General features: G+C 42.8%; 2 protein-coding genes and 1 long non-coding RNA gene across 3 annotated transcripts in view; 2 read left to right on the top strand and 1 right to left on the bottom strand.

Annotated features, from left to right (window-relative positions):
• Positions 1 to 434: 434 nt before the first annotated feature.
• LOC106580872 (zinc finger and BTB domain-containing protein 38) lies at positions 435 to 14,121 on the top strand. Its single transcript, XM_014162388.3, has 3 exons — positions 435 to 731; positions 1,285 to 1,358; positions 9,041 to 14,121. The coding sequence occupies exons 2-3, from the start codon at positions 1,338 to 1,340 to the stop codon at positions 12,965 to 12,967; spliced, it is 3,948 nt and encodes a 1,315-aa protein (XP_014017863.2). The 5' UTR covers positions 435 to 731; positions 1,285 to 1,337; the 3' UTR covers positions 12,968 to 14,121.
• LOC106580883 (uncharacterized) lies at positions 1,343 to 19,494 on the bottom strand. The gene is made up of 3 exons (XR_001322980.3): positions 19,030 to 19,494; positions 17,885 to 17,957; positions 1,343 to 4,446 (listed from the first exon to the last, which is right to left on the bottom strand). It is a non-coding gene; the product is annotated as an uncharacterized LOC106580883 (long non-coding RNA).
• rasa2 (RAS p21 protein activator 2) overlaps positions 18,265 to 24,154 on the top strand; it is a 54,776-nt gene continuing 48,886 nt past the window's right edge. Inside the window, exons 1-2 of the mRNA XM_014162395.3 lie at positions 18,265 to 18,494; positions 23,549 to 23,672. Of these exons, the coding sequence (XP_014017870.1) occupies positions 18,437 to 18,494; positions 23,549 to 23,672 (182 nt within the window). The 5' untranslated portion in view covers positions 18,265 to 18,436. The remainder of the gene's footprint in view (positions 18,495 to 23,548; positions 23,673 to 24,154) is intronic.

Here is a 24,154-nt window from a genome sequence, read left to right as displayed (position 1 = left end):
AGATAGGCCACATAACCCCACTTAATTTGTTTAAAGAAACTAACTCATACTCACCCTTTACATTATAAGAGGAGAGTCATGTAAAACAGAACATGTTTATTAATAAAAAAATCTGTCTTTACATTGCAACATTACAAAGGACACGATGGAGTTTTTAATGCATGTATTGTTTTTTAAAAACGTGTCTTTAAGTTGTAAAAATCAACCAATCATTCAATCAATCGTGTCCAAATACCTCACTTCGGGGGGTGAAATGGATCAGATTCCCGCACACACACGGCCCTCACTGGTACTGAGCTCTATTATTAGCCTGAGTCAGAGTCGCTAAACACCGCCTCCTCAGCTGGGTCTGGGAGGAAAAATATTCATTACGTAACAATAAAAGATCTGTCTCTGGCTCCACTTCCTGAATACCACAGTGGCTAGGCCTGCGACAGCCGACCAGCCCGGAAGCCTCACTCGCTCTCTATTTATGTGTTTGGGCAGAGCTCACTCTCTTTCGTTTATCCCTTGCAACACATTCCCACCACCCCTCCTCCTCATGTCCTCCTCATCTCCTCTTTGTGGGTCAGTGATGCAGCAGGAGTGACGCAGCAGTGTCAGCGCCTCATCGGCCTCCAGACGTGCAGCGTCTCAGGAGTGGACTGGAGGGAGAATCTGTGTGCCCAGGCTGGGCCCAGACACACACACACAGGCAGCCAGCCACCAGTAAACAGAGGAGAAGGCGGAAGGTAAATTATATGGCGAGGCAGACAGAGAGCAGGCCTGGAGCTGGCTAGCTACAACTCTCCTTCCTACATTCTCTCGCCAGAGGGACTGCTCACTTCCATAGCGATAGCGAAAGGGCCTGTAGGACCATCCGGGAGGAAAAATGTTAGTCGGCTACTGAGCATGTGTGAGTTGGATGTGCCAGCGCAACAGTAATGAGGATCAGTGTTTATGTACGCAGTGTGTGTGTGTTTTGAGAGAGAGAGAGAACAAGGCCTAGTCAGGCTTGCGCTATGGGCTCTGTTTCCCTGCCGATCAATGTTCCTCTAGTCTAGTCTCTAGCTGGGCTCTGCAAGTGGCTACGGACAGACTGAGGCAGTAAAGGCATGTCTTCTTTTGTTGTGGTTTTGAAAATATCCCAGCTGTAATGCATTTAACGGATGGGTGTGCCAAAAAAAAAATAGGATGTCAGAAGAAAGGAAAATATCTAGACAATTTCTATTAAAACTAAATGAAATGTTATAAGTAAATGGGAAAGTCACATCAAACATTGTTGATATGTGATCTGTCTGACAGGGATGAATCTCCAAGCAATTATTCAAGTGTGAAAGAAGAATTCATCCCAGAGAATGGCAACAATGAATCAGCAGGTTGGATTGTTTTAATTTCTCCAATATCCACAAATAATGTGTTCATAGCAATATACATTTGTCCAAATGATTTGTTCAAATTTCAACCGCTCTTTATGTATTCTTTGTTTGCAAGACATTCGAAGTACTAACAAATACTGTGGGAGAGGGGTTGTGGTAATTGAGATAAATAGTAGGTACTGCAGGCACTTAATTTGCAATTCTCAAAACTGTAAAAAACAAAGAGCATGGATGGTAAAGGAGGGCTAGACTTATTATTTGTTTTGGGATGTTGAGTTCCCCTGCAGTGCACCAGTGGAAGTCGATTGTGCAGGCAAGACTACAAATACAGGAAAAGTGGGGAGGAAGCAGGCAAGACCATTAACCATACATAGCAGGAATGTCTTAAAAACAGTGAAGGAAGAGAACGGAAAGACACCAGAGGAAAAACTGAGATAAAGGCATGATAGTGGCCACTCAAACATGTCAAATCATATTTCCTTTGGCTTTAAGAGGCTCCCTCCCAGAACGTGTACGGTTCTTTACTGTTTCATACCACCATGCTGTTAAGGCAGCACTGTTTTCTTCAAAGGTTGCCACAGCAACAAGGTCATGCCAAAGTGCAGCGGCTTACAGAAGTGTGAGGGCTGGCGTGCTCCAGGCTGGTGTACTGCTTACCCAGGCCAATGCAAGCAGACAGGGGCCTTGATTGCATTCAGGTAATGTCAACAATCAAGCCGGGTAGGCCTGCACCAGAAATAGCTGGCAGACGGCTGAGCTTGTGGTTAATTGTGTGCGTCTCGATCACAACCACAAGGCCATGTGACCAGTAATGAGCAGAGAGAGAAAGCAGAGAGAGCAGGAGGGGACAGAGGCATGGCCATTTTCATGATAAGCTGAACGAACACTGGTAGAAAGTGCACAACAAATGTCTCCCATGCATTTCATGAGGCCAATCTGTTCTGTAAGACCAAGTAAATGTAAAATGTGCATGGATTTCACACCCGGGTGCAGAAGCCGCATCCCTGATCCCAGAAAAAGCTAAGACATGTATGCAAATTCAAAAACACTTGTAATAAAACCCCTCCGCCTTCATACGCATAAAGCGACTGTGTGCATCTACAGCAGCTGGTGGGGCTAGCAGTGCCCTGCCTGCCTGGTTTAGCCCCTCCCCCCTGCAGTGCTGAGGCATCCCCCTGTGTTCCCATCCATCAGCAGCCTCCACAAAGATGACGGTCCTCCTCTCCCCTTGCTCTCTTCTACGTCCTCTTTTTTTCTCACTTTCTCTTACTTTGAAAGTACAGAAGCAGATGAGAGAAATAAACCATATATAGTCGCAGATATCTCGTTGATCATGCTGCTATATACAAACAAGAGCATTGTAGGCTTATGTTCATGAGGCAATGCACTGCAATGTACACAGATGTGCTGACAAAGAGCGAGAGAGGGTTGAGTGTACACAGTTGCACAGACAAAGAGAAAGTGCATGCGTGCATTGCATGAGACAGATGGAGAGCGTGATGTGACGTGTGTTTGAAAGTGAGTTACAGATCCAGCTTCCCTTTTGGACTGTGAGATACAGTATGAATGGTGGCGGTGTAGAAGTTAAGCAAAAATGTGATTGTGGGTGCGCTTTGTGGTATGGTTGAAGTTGTATCGCCGTAACCCCGGTAGCAGGCATGCAACCTAGGTGTTTTCTCTGTCATCTGTGCAGCACGGCGTAGTGGTGTGTGATGTAGCACTGAGCCGCTCTCTCTTACCGTCCTCAGCCATGCTTAACAAAGTTGCCGTTTCCTGCTTGGCGACTGCAGAGTAGATGCCGATGGGCTCCAGTTGCCCGGGCAGCACAGAGGCAGCAGACAGACCCATAGTCCAGTCTAGCTATTTTTAAACTTCAATGTGGGAATCCTGTGGTCAATGGTCTGAGAGCTGGGGCAAGCCAGGACAGGACTGGGTGGAAGAGGAGAGAGCGGGAGTACTCGACCAGGACCTAGGGAAAGACGAAGGACGTTGAAGCTGGAGTGAGCAGCGTAGAAAGAGAGAGGGAGGGAATGAGAGAGGGAGAGGAGGAAAGAAAGACAACAGCGAAAGCTCTGCCTCCAACGGCACCACTGAGCAGCGACGAGTCTAGAAAAAAAAGTGTCTACTTTCGCCTTCCTTTCACAAAAGTTTTTTTTCCTGTACGGTAGAGAATATGAACTATAGATGGAAGGACACTGCGTAATGTTTTTGGCTGTTCGCCTTCTGTGTCAGCTGTTCACCTTCTGTGTCATTTTATCTGATTCGCAAAGGTATGTTCTGCACGTTTCCACCCAATCTACAACCTATCTTTAACGGAAATACACATATTGCATGGGGTGGCTTGAGTGGGTTCTGCTATGACATTTTCGCTCTTTGTTTGACTAGACAGCTTGTATTCAATACAGTTTTTTTCTCGCCTTGTGGTTCACAGAAATGAGGGGATTAAAATTTTTAAGGTTTTGAAATGCATATCGCATGATATTCTAAGCCACAGTGAACTAGGGTGTGGCAAAGAGACAACCGTTGATGACAAATTCAAAGTTTCCGCTCAATGTGTGAACAGAGTAAAGCGCATCAAGATGAGAAAATTGGTCATATCAGTCCTTATTGAAAAGAATCAACTGAAATCGCAGATATGCGGGCAATTTCCAGATGAAAATACAAGGAAAGCGGCACAAACCAGGGGAAGCACATCGCCTGCCGTAAGCAGAAGAGAGAAAAAGTCCATTGGGCTGCTGCATTTCTGCTGCAGACTCACACACACCGACTGACACATATCCAGAGTGGAAACAAAGGGCGGCGAGCCTCCATTGCGGTGGCGTTGGAGCCTGGGAGCTCTGCGGTGCTGTGGCTCTCAGACAGGCAGGGCTCGCTGCGAGGAAGGTCCTAACCAAATCCCCGGACGGCTAATGCAGTCGCCCACCAGCCCCGCCATCCGTCTGAATCTGAATCCCAATAAGTGCTGCGCCACAGCATGTTGCCATGACAACAGAGGCCTGTCAGACGGGGAGGCAGGAGGCTGTGTTTCCCAGCGATACGCAAAGCTTCTCTTCTCTGTCTGCTGCCAGCCATATTGTAGTCGTGGCACCTAGAGAAAACATTAGCAAAAATATGTATTTTATTAAGATTTTTTTTTCTTCAAACAAGGGTGCTTGATCACTTTAATAATAAGTTAAGTGACTACACATTTTTATGTTTCAATACAGACATGTTAAGTCAAATTAGTGTTTATGGCCTGGGGCGGAATGTATGGTTTATTGCTGTGCAATTATGTAAATCTAACCTCTGTCATTGTTATTTGTTCTTCCCTGCCTTTTCTGAGGAATATGTAGAATGTGATGCTTAGGACAGTCAGTTGAAATATAGAGACTGAAAATGAGCACAGTTTCAATATTAAAACACGTAGGTGTAATGTAGTTCAACAAGCAATAGGGTGCAATAGGGATGCCTCTAGGGCAGTATTCAACTAAGGGTATATGGAAAATGATATTTTTGTTACGAAGAGGTCTCATCTCAACATCATGTTCTAATTGCAATCTGGAGCACGGACAAATGGTACCCCATAAACGGGCAGCCATTTTAACCTACCCCAACAGCTCACCTTCAACAAGGATAAAGAAGAATATAGAAAATGGCCGCCATGCCATGGAAAATTACAGTATCAGCATTTGGTAGCGCACATTTATAACCTGCCCTACTATATGCATAACAACAATGCCACAATTGCAGAGCTGACCTATACCATCAGATAGCCTTATTCTCTCTGTAAGCAAAGCTGTGGTGCGCTCCAAAGCACCTCTGCCGGACATCAGGGATTGCATCTTTAATGTCAGACAGGGAAAGAAGACATTTTGCATTAGGAAGTATGTTGTGACGCTGATCTTAAAATAAATATGTTTCCAGAGACCTCTTTGGATAGAAGTCAGGGACAAAAATCACAGGATGCTAATAAAAATAGAACTGTTGCCTAGGCTTCAGCAGCATATAGGCATAATCATATTAATAGTCATGCAAACAGAAAGTCAAAAAGAAATGCTGATAGCCTAAATATAGGCTACCACTAACTTCAGAAGCTACTTGCCTTTGCAGATAACCTAAGCATCATCCTGTGTAAAAGCCTGACAGAGGTGTTGCCTCAGACCAGTCCACACAGTGACATAGGCCCACTCCCCTGGGAGGAACACACAGGAAGTGCTGTGCTCTTTAATTTCCTCTGAGGTGAGACAGAAAGACAAGAGACAAAAATCACACTGAACCATATGCAAAAGCATCGGAAGACGTTACACACAAACATAAAACAACCCACTGGGCACAGACTCCAATTCAACATCTATTCCACATTGGTTCCATGTAATTTCATTGAAATGACGGGGAAACAACGTTGATTCAACCAGTGTGTGCCCAGTGGGAATGCTCTACAGATGTCTATAGATATAGTGAAGCAGATGGCGTGTGTGTGTAAGCCGTATGTGTGCGCCGTGAATGTGCGATTAGGGACTGGATTAGCAACTGAATTCTGCGCTGAAAAGAGCTAAATGGTCAACATGGTGGTCGTTCCACAACAGTGGCTCTGTAGCCCAGTGCAGCGGACCCGTTTCAGTTATAGGGCGTTGGTTAAGTATTCCTGTTATTGTATTAGCTCTGTCTCAGCTGTGTGTGGGTGAGAGCAGTCAAAACAATCCTCCAGTGCTTATGAATAATGAACTAACGCTAGGGGCAGAAATGGCGAATGAGTCAGGTGAGACAATCTTACCATCTCATTTACTGCCATCAACCTGAGCCCTCAGTATGAATTATGCTGATGCACCTACCTGCCAGTAAGGGCAATGACTCTAGCATGGCTGGTGACCTGGAATGGCATTGAACGTTTGACTGAAGCAGATAGAGCGAATACACATCCTGGGTGACTCACGTTTGTACTCATTCTAGTTTCCACTCCACCAGATGTATCACTTGCCAGGTACAAGTCATTTTGCTTCAGGCACTTGACTAGAGCATGCTTAGTCAGTGTTAATTAAGAACATAGTGTGGCAGCCTCCAGACTGTAGTCATTCTGCGTTAAGTAGCCTAATGTGCCTCACCAGATTTGGAAACAACAAAACAGAGAAGAGTCTCCAGGAAGCCATACGTCTTCAGGAATAGGTTCACAAATATATACTGAACAAAAATATAAACGCAACATGCAACAATTTCAAAGTTTTTACTAAGTTACATTTCATATAAGGAAATCAGTCAAATTAAATTAATTAATTAGGCCCTAATCTAAGGATTTCACATGACTGGGAATACAGATATGCATCTGTTGGTCCCAGATACCTTAAATAAAAAAAACATAGGGGCGTGGATCAGAAAACCAGTCAGTATCCAGTGTGACCACCATTTACCTCATGCAGCGCAGCACATCTCCTTTGCATAGAGTTGATCAGGCTGTTGATTGAGGACTGTGGAATGTTGTCCCACACCTCTTCAATGGCTGTGCGAAGTTTCTGGATATTGGTTGGGAACTGGAACACGATGTCGTACACGTTGATCCAGAGCATCCCAAACATGCTCCATGGGTGCCATGTCTGGTGAGTATGCAAGCCATGTAAGAACTGGGACATTTTCAGCTTCCAGGAATTGTATACAGATCCTTGTGACATGGGGCTGTGCATTATCATGCTGAAACATAAGGTGATGGCGGCAGATGAATGGCACGACAATGGGCTTCAGGATCTTGTCACGGTATCTCTGTGCATTCAAATTGCCATCGATAAAATGCAATTGTGTTTGTTGTCCGTAGCTTATGCCTGCCCATACCATAACCCCACCATGGGGAACTCTGTTCACAACGTTGACATCAGCAAACCGCTCGCCCACACAGCCATACACGCCATCTGCCCGGTACAGTTGAAAACGGGATTCATCCCAGAAGAGCACACTTCTCCAGCGTGCCAGTGATCATTTGCCCAATGAAGTCAGTTATGAACCTGGTGATGAGACCGTTTCTGACAGTTTGTGCAGAAATTATTTGGTTGTGCAAACCCACAGTTTCATCAGCTGTCCGGGTGGCTGGTCTTAGACGACCCTGCAGGTGAAGAAGCCGGATGTGGAGGTCTGTGGAGGGCTGTCGTGGTTACACGTGGTCTGTGGTTGTGAGGCTGTTGGAAATACAGCCAAATTCTCTAAAACAATGTTAGGGTAGAGAAATGTACATTAAATTCTCTGGCAACAGCTCTGGTGGACATTCCTGCAGTCAGCATGCCAATTGCATGCTCCCTCAACTTGAGACATCTGTGGCATTGTGTTGTGTGACAAAACTGCACATTTTAGAGTTTATTTTTATTGTCCCCAGCACAGGGTGCACCTGTGTAATGATCATGCTGTTTAATCAGTTTCTTGATATGCAACACCTGTCAGGTGGATGGATTATCTTGCAAAGGAGAAATGCTCACTAATAGGGATGTAAACAAATGTGTCCACAAAATTAGAGCAATATGCTTGTCGTGCGTATGGAACATTTCTGGGATCTTTTCAGCTCATGTGTGGCTCAGTTGGTAGAGCATGGTGTTTGCAACGCCAGGGTTGTGGGTTCGATTCCCACGGGGGACCAGTACGGAGAAAAAAAAATGTATGAAATGTATGCATTCACTACTGTAAGTCGCTCTGGATAAGAGCGTCTGCTAAATGACGTAAATGAAACATGAGACCAACACTTCACATGTTGAATTATATTCTTGTTCAGTGAAGTTCTATCACATACAAGGCAATTATTCAGAAATGTAAAATAGAAATGTCTGAAAGCAAGGAGTTTAATTGAATTGGTTTTCAGACAATGGTGAGTGTTCATTTCCAGGTGTATACATTTTTCCAATGTATGGTCAATGCTGTTTTTTCCAACAGAGAATCATCAGAAATTCTTCATGTACATCATTGTAAACATTTTGTAAGGGTAATGTCAAGAGGAAATCTTTGTGCTGTTACTTTTCACTGAGTAAATATTACATTAGTATATTCTCATGAATATATTCTCAACTAAGCATTGTTCTGGTTAATCTATTTGAATAGGCTTGTGGAAAATAAGATAGGGTCTACAGTTCTTCAAGATATGGTATGCCAGCATCATCTTCTTAAACTTTGCTGCCATCTAGTGTGACAAAGTAAGAAGAGCTGGATCGCTTTCTTATAAAACTCACACATTCCACATGGCCATTACTGCCAAATCCAGCCCATGCCCATGCTTAATCAAAGTAACAAAAACCATATACCTTAGATTATCTCTGTATGAAAGGAAATGTTATTGTTTGCACAATTATAGCCTCCTAATATTTTGAATACTAAAGAATCTAACACAGAATAAATAACACAATTTCCAATTCAACATTAAAAAAAGTATGTACCCTTCTCATGTTTTTCTTACGTTCCAGAATGACAATTTAGTCATTTTTACATTTTAGTCATTTAGCAGACACTCTCATCCAAAGCAATTTACAGTAGTGAGTGCATATATTTTCATACTTGTCCCCCGTGGGAATCGAGCCCACAATCATGACGTCGCAAGCGCCATGCTCTACCAACTGAGCCACATGGGACTCGGTTGGTAAAAATGTAATGACGTGTTCATATTTTTCATTGTGACTATAAGCAATGGGCTAACAATGTTTCGAAACCAATTTGAAATGTCCTTTATGTCCTCTCTGCAGATGACGGTGACGTCTCCCTGCACCCAGGGCTTGATGGACAGCTCCCATCCCCAGGCGCTCCTCAGCAGGCTCAACGAGCAGCGCTCCCAGGGCCTCTTCTGTGATGTCACCATCGTGGTGGAGGATGTAAAGTTCCGGGCCCACCGGAACATCCTGGCTGCCTGCAGCGGATACTTCCGCAGCGCCTTCACCTCCACTGAGGTGTGGACTTCCAGCCAGGTGCTGGAGCTCATGGACCTGAGGTCTGAGGTGTTCGCCAGCATCCTCAACCTCCTCTACTGTTCCAAGGTGACATCATCACCTAGCACAGAGGACACTAGATGCCTGATGGCAGCTGGAAAAAGACTGGGGATTCCCTTCTTAGAGAAACTAGTGGAACAAGACAGGCAGGACTCGGGTGGGCCACAGATCCAGACCTCAACCAACCCTGTTAAGACCACAGGCCATAGTAAGGCCCAAGGGCCCCGTAAAGCAAAGAAAGAGACCTCCAGGCCAGAGGAACCAGACAGTGCTAGAGGCCCGCGGATCACCAATGCTTTCTCTATCACTGAGGTGGGTCCTGGGAACAACCTCTTCACCCCACTTGACCTGCACAGGGGGGAGAGGCCATCACCTGACCTCGGACAGATGCCAGCGGGCTGCCCTGCCCCCTGCCCCCTCGCAGTGGACAATGAGCCCATGCAGGCGCTGTCAGAGCACTCCTACGCAGTCATTAGCCAGGTTCCCAGGGACCCTGAGCACAGGGATGGCAACCAGGAAGACAACAAGCAGGGCACCAAGACCACACAGTCCCAACCAAGACAACTGGCCAGCAGGAACAGTGGCCCACTTAAAAAGCGCCACAGACTGCGAGCCGCCTTGAGTAAAAGCACACCTCCAACACCGGCTGTAGCACATGAACCTGTGCATCCTACTGGAAGCAGCCCGGCATTAATTAAGCCCACTGTACAACCTGATGGAATGTCACCCCCGTCATTATACCCGCAGACAGTGCATACAAGCAGGGCCAATGAGCTGCCTCTAGCCATTGATAATGGCTACAGGGAGCTGGACCCACCTCCACTTTCACCCCACACAGAAGATAGCATATCAATCTACGGCTGTGAGCACTGTCCAGAGATATTCACCAATAAAGCACTTCTCACCGTACACACAGAAATGCACAAAAAAAGGTTTGTCAGTCATTTGTTTTGCAAGTTTTGTCGCAGGAAGTTCATGCATTTGAAGCGGTTGCGGAACCACGAGACGGTGTGCCCGAAAGCACAGAGGGGCTCGCCTGACCACGAGCCCCAAGGCAAAGAGGCCGGGGCAGACCATTATTCAGACAGCATGCCAAGCACGAACAATACAGTAACTAATGTCCAGTTATCTCCTCCTGAACTTCCTGACCCTTTCCCTCCAACCAGCCTCCAAATGAACCCCACATCAAAAACACTGCAGGCTGTAGATAGGTTAGTGAAACCTAGTGGAGGCCAGAGGGTCTATAACTGCAGTGTGTGTAAACGGGCATATGTGACCGTCTCCAGTCTGAAGCGCCACGAGAATGTGCACTCCTGGCAGAGGGCGTACCCCTGTCACTACTGCAATAAAGTGTTTGCCCTTGCCGAGTATCGCACCAAACACGAGATCTGGCACACAGGTGAGCGCCGCTACCAGTGCATCTTCTGCTTAGAGACCTTCATGACCTACTACATCCTAAAGAACCACCAGAAGGCCTTCCACGGAATCGATCCCAGATTGTCTGTGAGTAAGAAGTCAGCAAATGGTGGATTTAAGGGCAGCGTATACCCCATCAAACTCTACAGGCTTCTGCCTATGAAGTTTAGAAAGAGACGGTACAAGACTTACAGTCAGACCTATTCAGAGGAGCTGGAGGGCAGTGAGCAGGCCCCACTGGGCTGCAGCTCTCCCATCCCTCCATTTGATGATGGTGATGCTATGAGTACCCAAGATGCTGCTATATTCTCAATGCCTGTGACATTCATGGCCACTCCAAAAGTGGTGGCATCAGTAATGCCACGCATCAGTTTTGATCAGCCCTGTGACCAAGATGTAGACCAAGCTGCAGGCACAGGAAAACAGGCCTCTCACTCAGAGCATAATGGGCCTCCATATAGCTATACAACCCCCTTGGCCATAATGCAGGCAGGTGTGGAGTCCCCTGAAATGGACTATGGAGATGGTGCTGCATTCCAAAGGTTTAAGAACCCAGAGGGCAACAGTCACAATCTACCAATCCTAAAAATTAACCCACCCAGCTCTCTGAACAGGTTATGTGAGCTCTCAGCTGCAGCCCAGAGAATTGAAGCCATGACCAGTCAGCTTTTTCTGCCAGGGGTTGAGAGCCTGGCACCTAGCAAGACTGCAGGGGGGGAAACTGAAACGTACATTGCCAAGCCTGCATGTCCAGGTCCCTCCGTGGATGGTCACGTTCTACCTCTCTGCCAGATCACAGTGAAAATTGGCAACGAGGCAATCATTCGCCGAAGGATCAAGGGCTCCAAGCTGTTCCCCAGGAAGAGGAAAAGAAGCAGCGGGAGCCAGGTAGAGGAAAGGTGTTGGGACCAGGGCCGGCCTACAGAGAGCAGCATGGAGAGCTCCAGCCTCCGCTTCAGGACAGAGGTCACTTCTGTCATAGAGCCAGAGCCATGCGATGACCTCACTGACCGTGACACAGCTGACAAGCTCTGGCGTCCCTATTACTCTTACAAACCCAAGAAGAAGAGTAAGAAACTGAGATCCAAACACAGAAAAGAGAGACGTCGTCTCCGCTATTCCATGACATCCTCAGTAGTGCCCAGGGCCAGCAAAGACTACCTGGATAAAGGATGCAGAAGTGCTGAAGAGAGCGTCTCCAGCGAGGGCACAGAGCTGAAACAACGTCTCAGAAACACCAGCCCAAAGACGACATACACCTGTGACATCTGTGCAAGCACCTTCATAACGGCATCTGGTCTGAGAGCGCATGTCATTGGCTGTCACCCAACTTTCTGTCGGACCTGTGCAAAGCAGTGTCCCCCCGGCGAAGCCCCCAGTGCCAGCTTTGAGACCGCTGAGGACAGCAGGGATTACATATGCAAGAGCTGTATGGAAAATGGCTCCTGCTTTGACAATTGTGCCCGCAGCCCTAGCACAGAGAAACGGTATCATTGCTCCTTCTGCCCCCAGCGCTTCCTCTACCTCGCAACCAAGAAGAGCCATGAAAAAAAACACCAGGAGACAGCAGGAAAGGGGTACAGCAGCGACAACTACCCCACAGTCCCAAAACGCCCAGCAACTTTGGACTTAGGCTTAAATCTGAAAAAGCATGTCATCAAAACAGAGGAAGGAGAGGATCAATATAGCATCGACAAGGAGAGCAAAGTGCCAGCGGGATTGCTAGGCAGGTTCTCAACAGAGAAGATAGAGCCTAAGCACGAGGAATGGGAGGACACAGGTGACTACATGTCAGTGGCGCCCGAGAAAGAGATTCCATTTAGAATTAATAGTGATGGACATTATCAGAAAACTCCAATGTCACCCCCCTGCACAAACACATTTTCTCCTATCCCTTCAGAGATGCTGTACAGAAAGCCTTCCCCTTCAGAGATGCTGTACAGAAAGCCTTCCCCTTCAGAGATGCAGTACAGAAAGCCTAAAAATCACATTGAACACAAACAGCAACATCAGACAAGCCTCACTTCCAAAAGGCAGAACCAAGTAGACTATATCGGTAGAGAGACACCCAGCCATAAGGCCCCTATGACCACACCAGGAGCAGACAGTCATTTTAGCTATGGGCAGTCTTCTTCTACATATCTGAAAAGAGACTCTGTCACTAGGGCAACCACTCCCTCCTCGCCCAAGTCAGAGAAGCATACATACAGTGCAAAGAAGAGACCTCTTTACAAACATAATACTTATCATTCAGGAGGGAAATACTTTTAAGTGACTATATGCCTATGTAGTAAGTTGCAGACCTACAGTCAAATACATACAGTACCAGTCAAAAGTTTGGACACAACTACTCATTCCAGGGTTTTTCTTTATTTTTACTATATTTATAGAAAACAGTAAAAATAAAGAAAAACCCTGGAATGAGTAGGTGCGTCCAAACTTTTGGCTGGTACTGTATGTCAATAGATTTAAAAGCTGTGCTTGATTTAGGTTAGTTTGATTTAGGTTAGTTTGCCCGAAATAATGGACACAATGGAATTGACCCAAACAATCAAGTTCACCTCAAGTACTTTGAAAATATTATTTGACATTGTGTTTTTGACCTGGGCCTGGAAAACAGATAGATCTGAAATAAGTTGCCAATGGAAAGCAGATATTGAATATGAGGACCTAACTGACATCTATGTAAATTGAATTTTCTTCACTTATAACACAATCAGTAGTTTCTCATGTTAAAAAAAAAAAAAAGTGATTTATTTTTGTACTTTATTTTGCTTAGAGACTAGTTCATAATTATTGTGCTGTCCATATACTATACCTATGCTAATTGTGCATAGTTATTTGCACTTTATAATAATTTATATTTACACTGTATAGGCTACCATTCATAATAATAGTCTGTCCACCTCTTTGGTAGTGTCATTACCACTGACAGCACCACATGCACCATCAAAATGAATGAGTCCCCATGTGTGTCTTTTAAAATAATATACATGAGTGTTACAAAGTTGACAAACTGCAGTTTGTTTGTCAGAGGGAATAAATAATTAATCAATCAAACAGTAGATAATGACAGGAAGAAAACATACATGCTTGTTTTTATATTCCCGTGTCTTGGGTTATTTAGACAAATAAACAAACAAACAAACAAACCTGTCTGGAATTGCCGAGAAGAGCTGTTAAGCTACATTCTGGAATTAAGAGGACAAATTAATGCATGGCACACACACACCCTCCTATTGTTTAAATTAAATAAGCACACAGGAGGCCATAATTTGTAAGTCCTTGCACTGATGTAGTTTGCAGCCGTTACTTTCATAAGACAAATATAAATAAAACAAATCTAAGCCATCTAATATTTTTACTCTTTACTTTACTGAATGCTCCTCTACCTTTGTGTTAAATGTTTTACCTAACTTCTCAGTTGTATTACCGTCGGTAAATAAAAGAGTGTGTAGACTTTGCAAAAGTGCAAATGCTTAGTAAATCTGACTGTCTGTTTACTCTGGTGCTCTGTTAAATTCAGTTCTACAGTCACTTGGTGGCCTCGAGGGTCAGCCCATCTGAGAAGTTAATTCCTTTCCCATTATCCCTCAACAAAACCCAGCAACATTTTAGAGTCTGGCCCACACGAAGCAAAATCCAGATGTTCCCCTCTCCCCATCCCCCTGGAGTCGGGACTGGCCCCGATCTGGTAACAGGTTTATTAGGTAGTACAGTACTTACCTTCTCCTCCGCAACCCCCTTGTTACCTAATGCTACCAGTTTCTGGATAAACCTTAACTACTACTCTCTGCTCCTTCAATGATTAAGTTGACAGTGTTAATGAAGATAAACCATTGAGGTGTCTGTGAGTCACAGGCCATGAGAGTTTAACTATTTACAATTTGCTACACAGTCTAAATAAAGTTCTTGATGAATAATACACATTTGACAAATCAAAGCATAGTCATGGAGTAGTCATCATGGCTAATACCCATAAGGACCACATAACCAAATGCACAGCAGGTTATGTTTGTACATTGAAACTTCCTCTGGTTTATAGAAACGGCAAATTGAATCACACTGGTCTCCTCTTCTAACACAAGCATCTGGTCATCTAATCTACTTCCTTCAATGAGGTAAGTGGTCACATAGATAAAAACATCCATAAGGGTGATTCCTCACAAAATTAGAACAAAAAGAAGAGTACGATTCTGGGGATTTTCATGAAATGTAGTCTATATAAAAGGTTCTTTTGGTGGAAGGATTGTTGACATATTAGACATTTGTATCTTAAAGCATAATTGAGAAATCATTCATTGAAGCTGGAATGTGACATTTACCCAGGCCTCCTTAATGGTTCATCTGTAGGTGCTATAAAGCATAAATTGTCATACGAAACCGCTTGCTCTGCAATATGAGTAGTATTTTGATTACAAAACCAATGTTCTTCAATTCATTTATGAATATTTAAAATATACCATTTTTGATTTGGCTAATGTTTCAATATATTGTTGATCATAGCATATTCGACAAGCACACAATTCCCAGAATGGGATCTCTGCTACTTTGGAGTTATGATCCAATATGTAAGCATTACCAACAGAGTGAATGTGAAAACAGTCGCCCTCTGCTGCCGATTTGCAGGATGTGCAATGATACAAGTAAAGGAGCATGCTATGCCAATTTATCTGAATAAAATGGGCCATAACTTTAAAACTAGGAGAGATCCCACTCTGGAACTTTGATATGTCCGTATTGTATATTATGTTCATCACTATGTAAAAACATTTGACTAATCACATTTTTTATATTTTCAATATAAGATCATTTGTATTAAAATCAAACTACTACTCATATTACAGAGTAAGCGGTAAAGCTTCAAATGACACACATTTTTGTTTTGTAGCACCTACAGACGAAACATGAAGCTTTAAACGAGGCCTGGGTAAGGCCAAAATCTTACAAATGTTCCAACTTTAATTATTTCTCAAGTATGATTTAAAGCGCAACTGAAGGAAAACAACTTCTCTGATAGAAAACAGCCCATGTGGCATCGATATTAGTCAAAAACATTTATTCTAGTGTTAAAATTGACTACAAAGTGTAAACAGGATAATTTTGATAAAGTCAGTCTCGTCCAAAACTGAGTGTCATGTACACATTTAAAGTGTTGTTTAAATAGAAAACAAATTGACAATACAACTTTCATAACAGTTACATACCAATAAAAAGAGACTAGCCTGCTGGCCTTACTGGGTCGATAGAAACATTAGCCCGAGCTATTTAAGAGGGATATCACACCCGGCACAAATTATTGTCTAGTTCTGTTTTCCTGCCGAGGGGTGCCCTATACCTACACCCAGAGAGGAGTAGTTCAAAGTCCGGGTACAGAGGGTGGCTTGGGTCTAAAATGATTTTGTGAGCCTTGCGGAGGGCCCTGAACTTAAACATCTCATCCAGGCCTGTCTATTTGACTCCAAGTACCTTGCTTGCTGTGGTGATAATCCTTCTCAGCATATTTATCTGGCTGACAGTGGCATTGCCAAACCAACAAACAATACAAAAAATTAAAATAATCTCAATGAAAGATTCAGTATAGTACAGTCAACATTAAAAGATCCCAGCTTTTTGAGAAAGTACAGTCTCCAACTCTTTTTGTAGATCAGGTATGCACATTTACTCTACTGAAGCTTATTGTCCAAGAGGACACCCAGATATTTGTATTCCTCCACAATCTCTATGTTCTGACCTCTGATAGATGTTGCAGAGGTAGGTGTTGTATGCTTCCTGAAGTCTACACACATCTCTTTGGTCTTGTTGGTATTGAGGACCAAGTGTGATTTGTTACACCACTCTACAAAGTCATTTAGGACCGGGCCATGGTGTTCCTCAGCAGCATGCAACAGTCTGATCAAGGCAGTGTCATCCGTAGTACAGTAACTACATGTAATCCAAAATGAAATGTACATAATCTCCAAAAGTAATTATTAATCATGAGAGGACAATAAACAGTAACTAGTAATGCATCATACTCCAAGAAAGGTTAAAATCTCACCTTTCTGGTATTTTTTTTATAGAAATTGCTCAGGTGTAGTCACTTTTGAAGACACAAGCTCAAGTACACAGTACAGATATGAAGAAAATATGAAATATTTTATTTGACGTATTTCCTATTTAACAAAACTGTATGACATATGCTTTCTAAATGTAGTATAATCAAATTATAAAACCTCTTACTATAAGATTTCACCTTCCTTATAACTGTAAAATACATATTTGTTTGTTTAGTGTTAGAGAAAATGTGCATATTTTCTAAAGGTCTCTCTTGATCAAAACACCTGCCCCCACCGCTGTGAACGTCAAATAGAGCTATATTAATTTCATATTAAAATTTGTCCAATCTATAAAATATTTTAGATTAATGGCTATAAATCGATCTCTGAATATGCTATAGTGATGAAACCACTCTCACCTGCTGCGCTATGATGTAAGGATTGCAGGCATGCACTTTTTCAGTGGATGTGATGTATTGTTCAGCCAGGAGTTGATGGACAGTCGGAAGAGCGAATTAAATGGTAGGAGCTTCAAGTGGTTTCAGATTTAACGTCCTACGTCACACAGGCAGACAATATAATACTATGTCCGTGGGAACCAAGGTTATCGCTCAATGCATGCCATTTTGAGCTAGTGTCCACAGATCCGATTTATAAGTGAAAATGTCAGTCAGAACCGGTACCAGAACCACGCAGGTCCCCTAAACAGGGGACTTTACATCTAAAAAGGATAGAAATGTCAAATATATATGTCAACAATCCTTCCTCCAAAGGACACTTTATTGATTACATTTTGCGAAAATCCCCCAAATCATGGTATTTTTTTTCTAGTTTCATGAGGAATCACCCATATGAAAATAAGGTCAGGTTTAGGATTAAGGTTTTCAAAAGGGCTTGCAATAAAGTGGGCACAAGGGTTTGGTTAGGGTTTTGAGGTCAAGATGGACTGGTGCTAGGGTTAAGGGTTATTAGGACATGGGTTACAGTTTTGAAAAATAAGTGAAGATAAAACTGGGGCTAGGGTTTTCTAAAGTTAGTATAAGGTTGGGTCTAGGGTGCTGTTCCAGTGGTGTAAAGAAGATTGGCACCCGAATTGACAGGCACAAGGCACTTTCATTTCTGCTTGCCTTGAGCAGGCAGGTGTGCATACCTGTATTCCCTCTGTCCTTGTGAATGTCCTGAATAGTCTTGGATAAGCAATCCACCATCCAAACTGTGACTACCTTGAAATAAGAAAGAGATGAGAGAAGTGAACATAGTCAGTTCCCTGTATTACTGAAAAAAAGCACATAATCCGACTATGCAAAACTATATCAGCTGTAGGCCTGAACATTGTTAACTTTCGAATAACAAAATATCAAGAAATGCTCCTATGGCAAACACAGAAGTTACAAGTATTGTCTGTGCAAATTCCGTGTCTGTAGGTCGGGTACCAAACGAGGAGGGGGGGGGGGGGGGGCGCATCCTCTCATCTTTGACACTTCTTTTTTGGTAAATCCTGCACAGAGCTTCCACTTGTTTTACAAACTGTGAGAGCTGTGAATACTATTCACACAAGTCTCTCCAGTCTAGTCTAATGTCAGCGTACGGCCAATAGCGCTCGTAGTGACGCTGCAGTAGGTTGGCCCTTCGCTTGCATTCATAGACGGATATTATAGCTAAGCGTTGAATGTACTAGCTACAGATACAGTCAAGTCGGACCATGGCGGAAGAAGAGGACACGAGAATACGGATTTTACAAAGTCTGCGGGGAAAGATATGTAAGTGCGAACCATGTATTTACTGTATCGGCATTCTTCAATTGAAGGCTTTAACAAAAAGTAAACGAGGTGAAAAAAGAGGGGCGCGGTACGATCAACACAGCCAGTTCAAGAAGATAGATTGAGACATTGTTGTGAATGAATGTTGCCCGGGCCCGATAAAAACTTGTTTTATATTTTCAGAAAACGCTGTCACAGTGTAGCTATTTATTTTAATATCACAGCTAGGTTATCTCCTAACAAAAGCCTATGCAAAGACGGACTAGTTAGTTAGTAGTCAGTGGTTTGAAATCCACACACACACGCATCAAAACACATGAGCTAGGACTGGCTAGCTTAACTGTTAGCTGGCTCGCGCTAGTTAGCTACGTTGCTAAGTTAGCTGTCTATTTTTCTAGCAAACGTAAAGTGCTTTCCGTGAAATTGTGCCACACCCTATACAGGTAATTAATTTGTTTCAATGTATCTTAGCTAGCTATCTAATAATAATTTGTCATTCATAGCAAGTTCACGCTACCAGTAGCTAGCTAGTTACCTTGTCTCTGTTCTCATCTTGCGAAACGCTCGTGGCAGGAAGTTGTCTCCGAGTGTTGGTTAGGTACTGAAATTTAATTGTGTTGAAATAACTAACTAGTTTCGATATTACTCTATTCCAGATTAGTCATCACTTGAGAAATTATTTTGAAATTTTAAGCCATACCCTTATCCAGCAGGGTTGGCTAATAGCTGTTTTTTCGTTACTGTCATATTGATAAGAAAAAAAACGTGAATTTACCCAGAATTGAGAGAATTTTTTATTTCATCAAAGATAATGGATACAATGTATTCTTCTTTGAGTTCAACTTTTACACTTTCGGGATATATTTGGTCACAAACACCCTTGTCCATCATTCTTTGAGCAGGAAAATAACATGAATTAATAAAAGTTCCATAATACATTCTATAAGTTCTGTGGGGCCCTTGCAGTGCAGTTTACTCATGTGAATAAGATCAATTAAAAGTCATAATCATAAGGACAGGTGGATTACTGAAATGGCTTCCTTCCCATGGATGTCGGGTGCATACTTTTTTGTTGTTGTTCCAATTAAGAGACTTCTTGAGGTCCTAAACACAATTCCACATCAAGACTACATCCATCAATTGTTATTATCCTCTGTAAAGGATGTAATTTCATGACTTGCATCTATGAATAACAGCTAGCCTATAGCAGATATTTAAGTAACTTTGTCAAAGTCCATTTGATAAAGAATTTGTTTGAGTTCATAAACATGCACCTGGCTTTTATGCAGACAGTTTATTAGTTTTGAATGAGCACAGTACCACACAGGATCTTTTGATGGAATGTTACTTGCACACAAACAATACTGTCAGCTTTGTTCGCGTAGCTGTGAGAGAGAACAACACCATTCACACTATCTACTGCAAAATGAGAAAACAACATACTAAGCATCGCATACATAAACCTGTTTTGATTGCAGGAAGTTTAGTAAAGTATGAATTTATCTCAATGGTCTGAAAGATGGGACTCCTCCTTTTGATCAGTGTTTTCACTAAAAAGGACTAATCATAGTACCTGCCCTTGGTTACAGACTACTGTACCACTACTCTACCAGTATTACCCCCCTTCCTCGCTCTGGCTCTGATGCTCACTTCTGCAGATGCTATCATGCGTGTACAAACAAGCACAGACGTTGACATGCACAAAGTACTGTCATCATAGGTGTGCATTTAAACATAATAAATGAATGCATTATGCACTTGCGCGCACACAAGTCGGCTGCAAAACAAATGGCAGTTTCACTAACATGCATTGATTAGCACCCAGGAAACGAGAGAAATTGAGGAACTACCCTTGGCAAGAAAATCAGTTTGCCATCTTACGAAACCTTTTTTCCTCTTGGGGTTTCTCTTTATGTCTTATCGAAAAAGTGTCAATGGAAGTTGTAGTCTATTCAGTACAAACAGAGAAGTTTGTATTAGCGTGATGTTTGCTCTTTGACCTCTTGCCTCTGTGTTTCCATGGCAACAAGTACTTTTTCTTGTGAGGATGGCATGGAGGAGGATGGAGTTAGCGAGGGCTTGAACTCTCCTGCAGGTCAGGCTCAACGGGGCTTAGTGGCAGCTCAGGGCTCTGCTGTAGGTTTTCACAGCCCTTTTCTGGGATTAGACCTATATTAATAGCCCTTTTAAAGAGTCTGATCCCCGACTCTGGCTTTTCTCCATTCAAGTTTGTTCACACTTAAGTATCCCAGTCAACCACTACACAGTGAATAATCTTGTGGTTCACAACGTCACACATTGAACTCAAGGCTAATATTGTTTTGATTTAGTCATTGATGTGTGAAACTATTAAAACATGAACCTGGTGACGCGCCATATAGCAGATGTAGACAGACAGAGCTCCATTGCAGGTAGTGGGGTGCAGTCCTTCTTATGGTGCAGTAGTATAATCTAGAGGTCGACTAATCGGCCGTTTTTTTTGTTTCTTTTTTTTAAAACTTATTTTTTATTTTTTTATTTGTAATAATGACATTTACAACAATACTGAATGAACACTTATTTTAACTTAATATAATACATCAATAAAATCCATTTAGCCTCAAATAAATAATGAAACATGTTCAATTTGGTTTAAATAATGCAAAAACAAAGTGTTGGAGAAGAAAGTAAAAGTGCAATATGTGCCATGTAAGAAAGCTAACGTTTAAGTTCCTTGCTCAGAACATGAGAACATATGAAAGCTGGTGGTTCCTTCTAACATGAGTCTTCAATATTCCCAGGTAAGAGGTTTTAGGTTGTAGTTATTATAGGAATTATAGGACAATTTCTCACTATACGATTTGTATTTCATATACCTTTGACTATTGAATGTTCTTATAGGCACTTTAGTATTTCCAGTGTAACAGTATAGCTTCCTTCCCTCTCCTTGCTCCTACCTGGGCTCGAACCAGGAACACATTGACAACAGCCACCCTCAAAGCAGCGTTACCCATGCAGAGCAAGGGGAACAACTACTCCAAGTCTCAGAGCGAGTGACGTTTGAAACGCTATTAGCGCGCACCCCGCTAACTAGCTAGCCATTTCACATCGGTTACCCCAGCCTAATCTCGGGAGTTGATAGGCTTGAAGTCATAAACAGCACAATGCTTGAAGCATTGCGAAGAGCTGCTGGCAAAACACACGAAAGTGCTGTTTGAATGAATGCTTACGAGCCTGCTGGTGCCTACCACCGCTCAGTCAGACTGCTCTATCAAATATCAAATCATAGACTTAATTATCATATAATAAACACACAGAAATACGAGCCTTAGGTCATTAAAATGGTTGAATCCGGAAACTATCATCTCGAAAACAAAACGTTTATTCTTTCAGTAAAATACGGAACCGTTTCGTATTTAATCTAACGGGTGGCATCCCTAAGTCTAAATATTCCTGTTACATTGCACAGCCTTCAATGTTATGTCATAATTACGTAAAATTCTGGCAAATTAGTTCGCAACAAGCCAGGCGGCACAAACTGTTGCATATACCCTGACTCTGCATGCAATGAACGCAAGAGAAGTGACACAATTTCACCTAGTTAATATTGCCTGCTAACCTGGATTTCTTTCAGCTAAATATGCAGGTTTAAAAATATATACTTCTGTGTATTGATTTTAAGAAAGGCATTGATGTTTATGGTTAGGTACAGTCGTGCAACGATTGTGCTTTTTTCGCAAATGCGCTTTTGTTAAATCATCCCCCGTTTGGCGAAGTCGGCTGTCTTTGTTAGGAAGAAATAGTCTTCACAGTTCGCAACGAGCCAGGCGGCCCAAACTGCTGCATATACCCTGACTCTGTTGCAAGAGAAGTGACACATTTTCCCTAGTTAAAAGAAATTCATGTTAGCAGGCAATATTAACTAAATATGCAGGTTTAAAAATATATACTTGTGTATTGATTTTTAAGAAAGACATTGTTTTTCACGAATGCGCACCGCATCGATTATATGCAATGCAGGACAGGCTAGATAAACTAGTAATATCATCCACCATGTGTAGTTAACTAGTGATTATGATTGATTGATTGGTTGATTGTTTTTTTTAAGATAAGTTTAATGCTAGCTAGCAACTTACCTTGGCTTCTTACTGCATTCGCATAACAGGCGTGCTCCTCGTGGAGTGCAATGTAAAGCAGGTGGTTAGAGCGTTGGACTAGTTAACCGTGAGGTTGCAAGATTGAATCCCTGAGCTGACAAGTTAAAAATCTGTCGTTCTGCCCCTGAACAACGCAGTTAACCCACCGTTTCTAGGCCGTCATTGAAAATAAGAATGTGTTCTGAACTGACTTGCCTAGTTAAATAAAGGTGTATTAAAAAAAAATGTAAATGTAAAAACAAATTTTGCGTCCAAATAGGTGTCCAAAAATACCGATTTCCGGATGTTATGAAAACTTTAAATCAGCCCTAATTAATCGGCCATTCCGATTAATCGGTCGACCTCTAGTATATACATTTTAGTGGGTATTCGTTGCTGTGCTGTTGATCCAGGTGCAAGCAGTTTACCTGGCTGGACATTTCTGAGGTGTTTCACATTTGTGAATCAGCGCTCCAGGAGCATGATGGGAGGAAGTTGATGCGCTGTTCTCAGTATCCTGGCTAAATGCATCAATGAAATGACTAGGCCCCCTACATGCCACTTCATGAAGTTGTCAAAATTAAAATAATTCTTCAAAGAAGGCCTAACTGAACACACTTCAGTTGAAACAAATTATCTTTAGGGTGTTTTTTATTATTTAAATCAGGGCTGTTCAATGTCAGTCCTGGAGGGACAAAAACACTTCTGTTTTTCATCCTCTCCTTTTAACAATGAACTACCAGGTAGAAATAAAATCCAGAAGTGTTTAGGCCCTCCAGGACCGGAATTGAACAGCGCTGATTTAAATGTTTACATTGGTATTATCAACCATAGTAACAGCAGGTCGATGGAAAAGAGACCTTGGCAATTATTTGACTGAAGTCTATTTTCCACGTTAGCACCAACTGCCTCTCTGACCCTCCCCTCCATATCCTGCAGGTGAAGGCAAGAACCTGGGTCCGTGTTCGGGGCCCAACCGACAGCGGGACCTCTGCACCTTCTGCACCATCAGCCTGGACCAGGAGGAGGTATTCCGGACCAAGGTGTTTGACAAGAGCCTCAGGTAACAACATTTTTTTTATAGTAGTATTATTATAATGATATTATATAATCTATGCCATTTAGCAGATGCTTTTATCCAAAGCGACACAGCCCTGCGCATACATTTTACGAATGGGTGGCCCCGGGTTTAAATCCACAACTCTGGTGTTGCTAGCACAATGCTATACCAACTAAGCCACAATCTCCCTCCATCATCATCCTCAGACTAAAGGTAGTCACTATCTGGACATGCTACAAAGGTCTGAACTCGGAAGTATGACTTTCTCTCATAAAATATGATTTTAACCACTAACGATAGGCCTAGTCCTAAATAAAGAATACACCATTCATATAGTCACAATAATCTAGCCAATTCTGTTCTTTGTAGCATGGGCATCTAGTGATCACCTTACAAAAGGGCACATGTAGGCTACCTTCATATGTTCAAAAGTACCTCACAGCACTGCCTGCAAGAACAGCGCAGTGAAGACATTGCTTTCGTCA

The sequence above is a fragment of the Salmo salar genome, chromosome 20 (genome assembly GCF_965601325.2).
Source record: "Salmo salar chromosome 20, fSalSal1, whole genome shotgun sequence".
Lineage (NCBI taxonomy): Eukaryota > Metazoa > Chordata > Actinopteri > Salmoniformes > Salmonidae > Salmo > Salmo salar.
This window is presented reverse-complemented; position numbering and strand designations above follow the sequence as displayed.

Excerpts from the sequence above, each read along its gene's own strand:
- LOC106580872 (XM_014162388.3), top strand. The coding sequence starts at position 1,338 with ATGGCAACAATGAATCAGCAG. Across the intron at positions 1,359-9,040 it reads TGGCAACAATGAATCAGCAG|ATGACGGTGACGTCTCCCTG; the intron begins GTTGGATTGTTT and ends TCCTCTCTGCAG.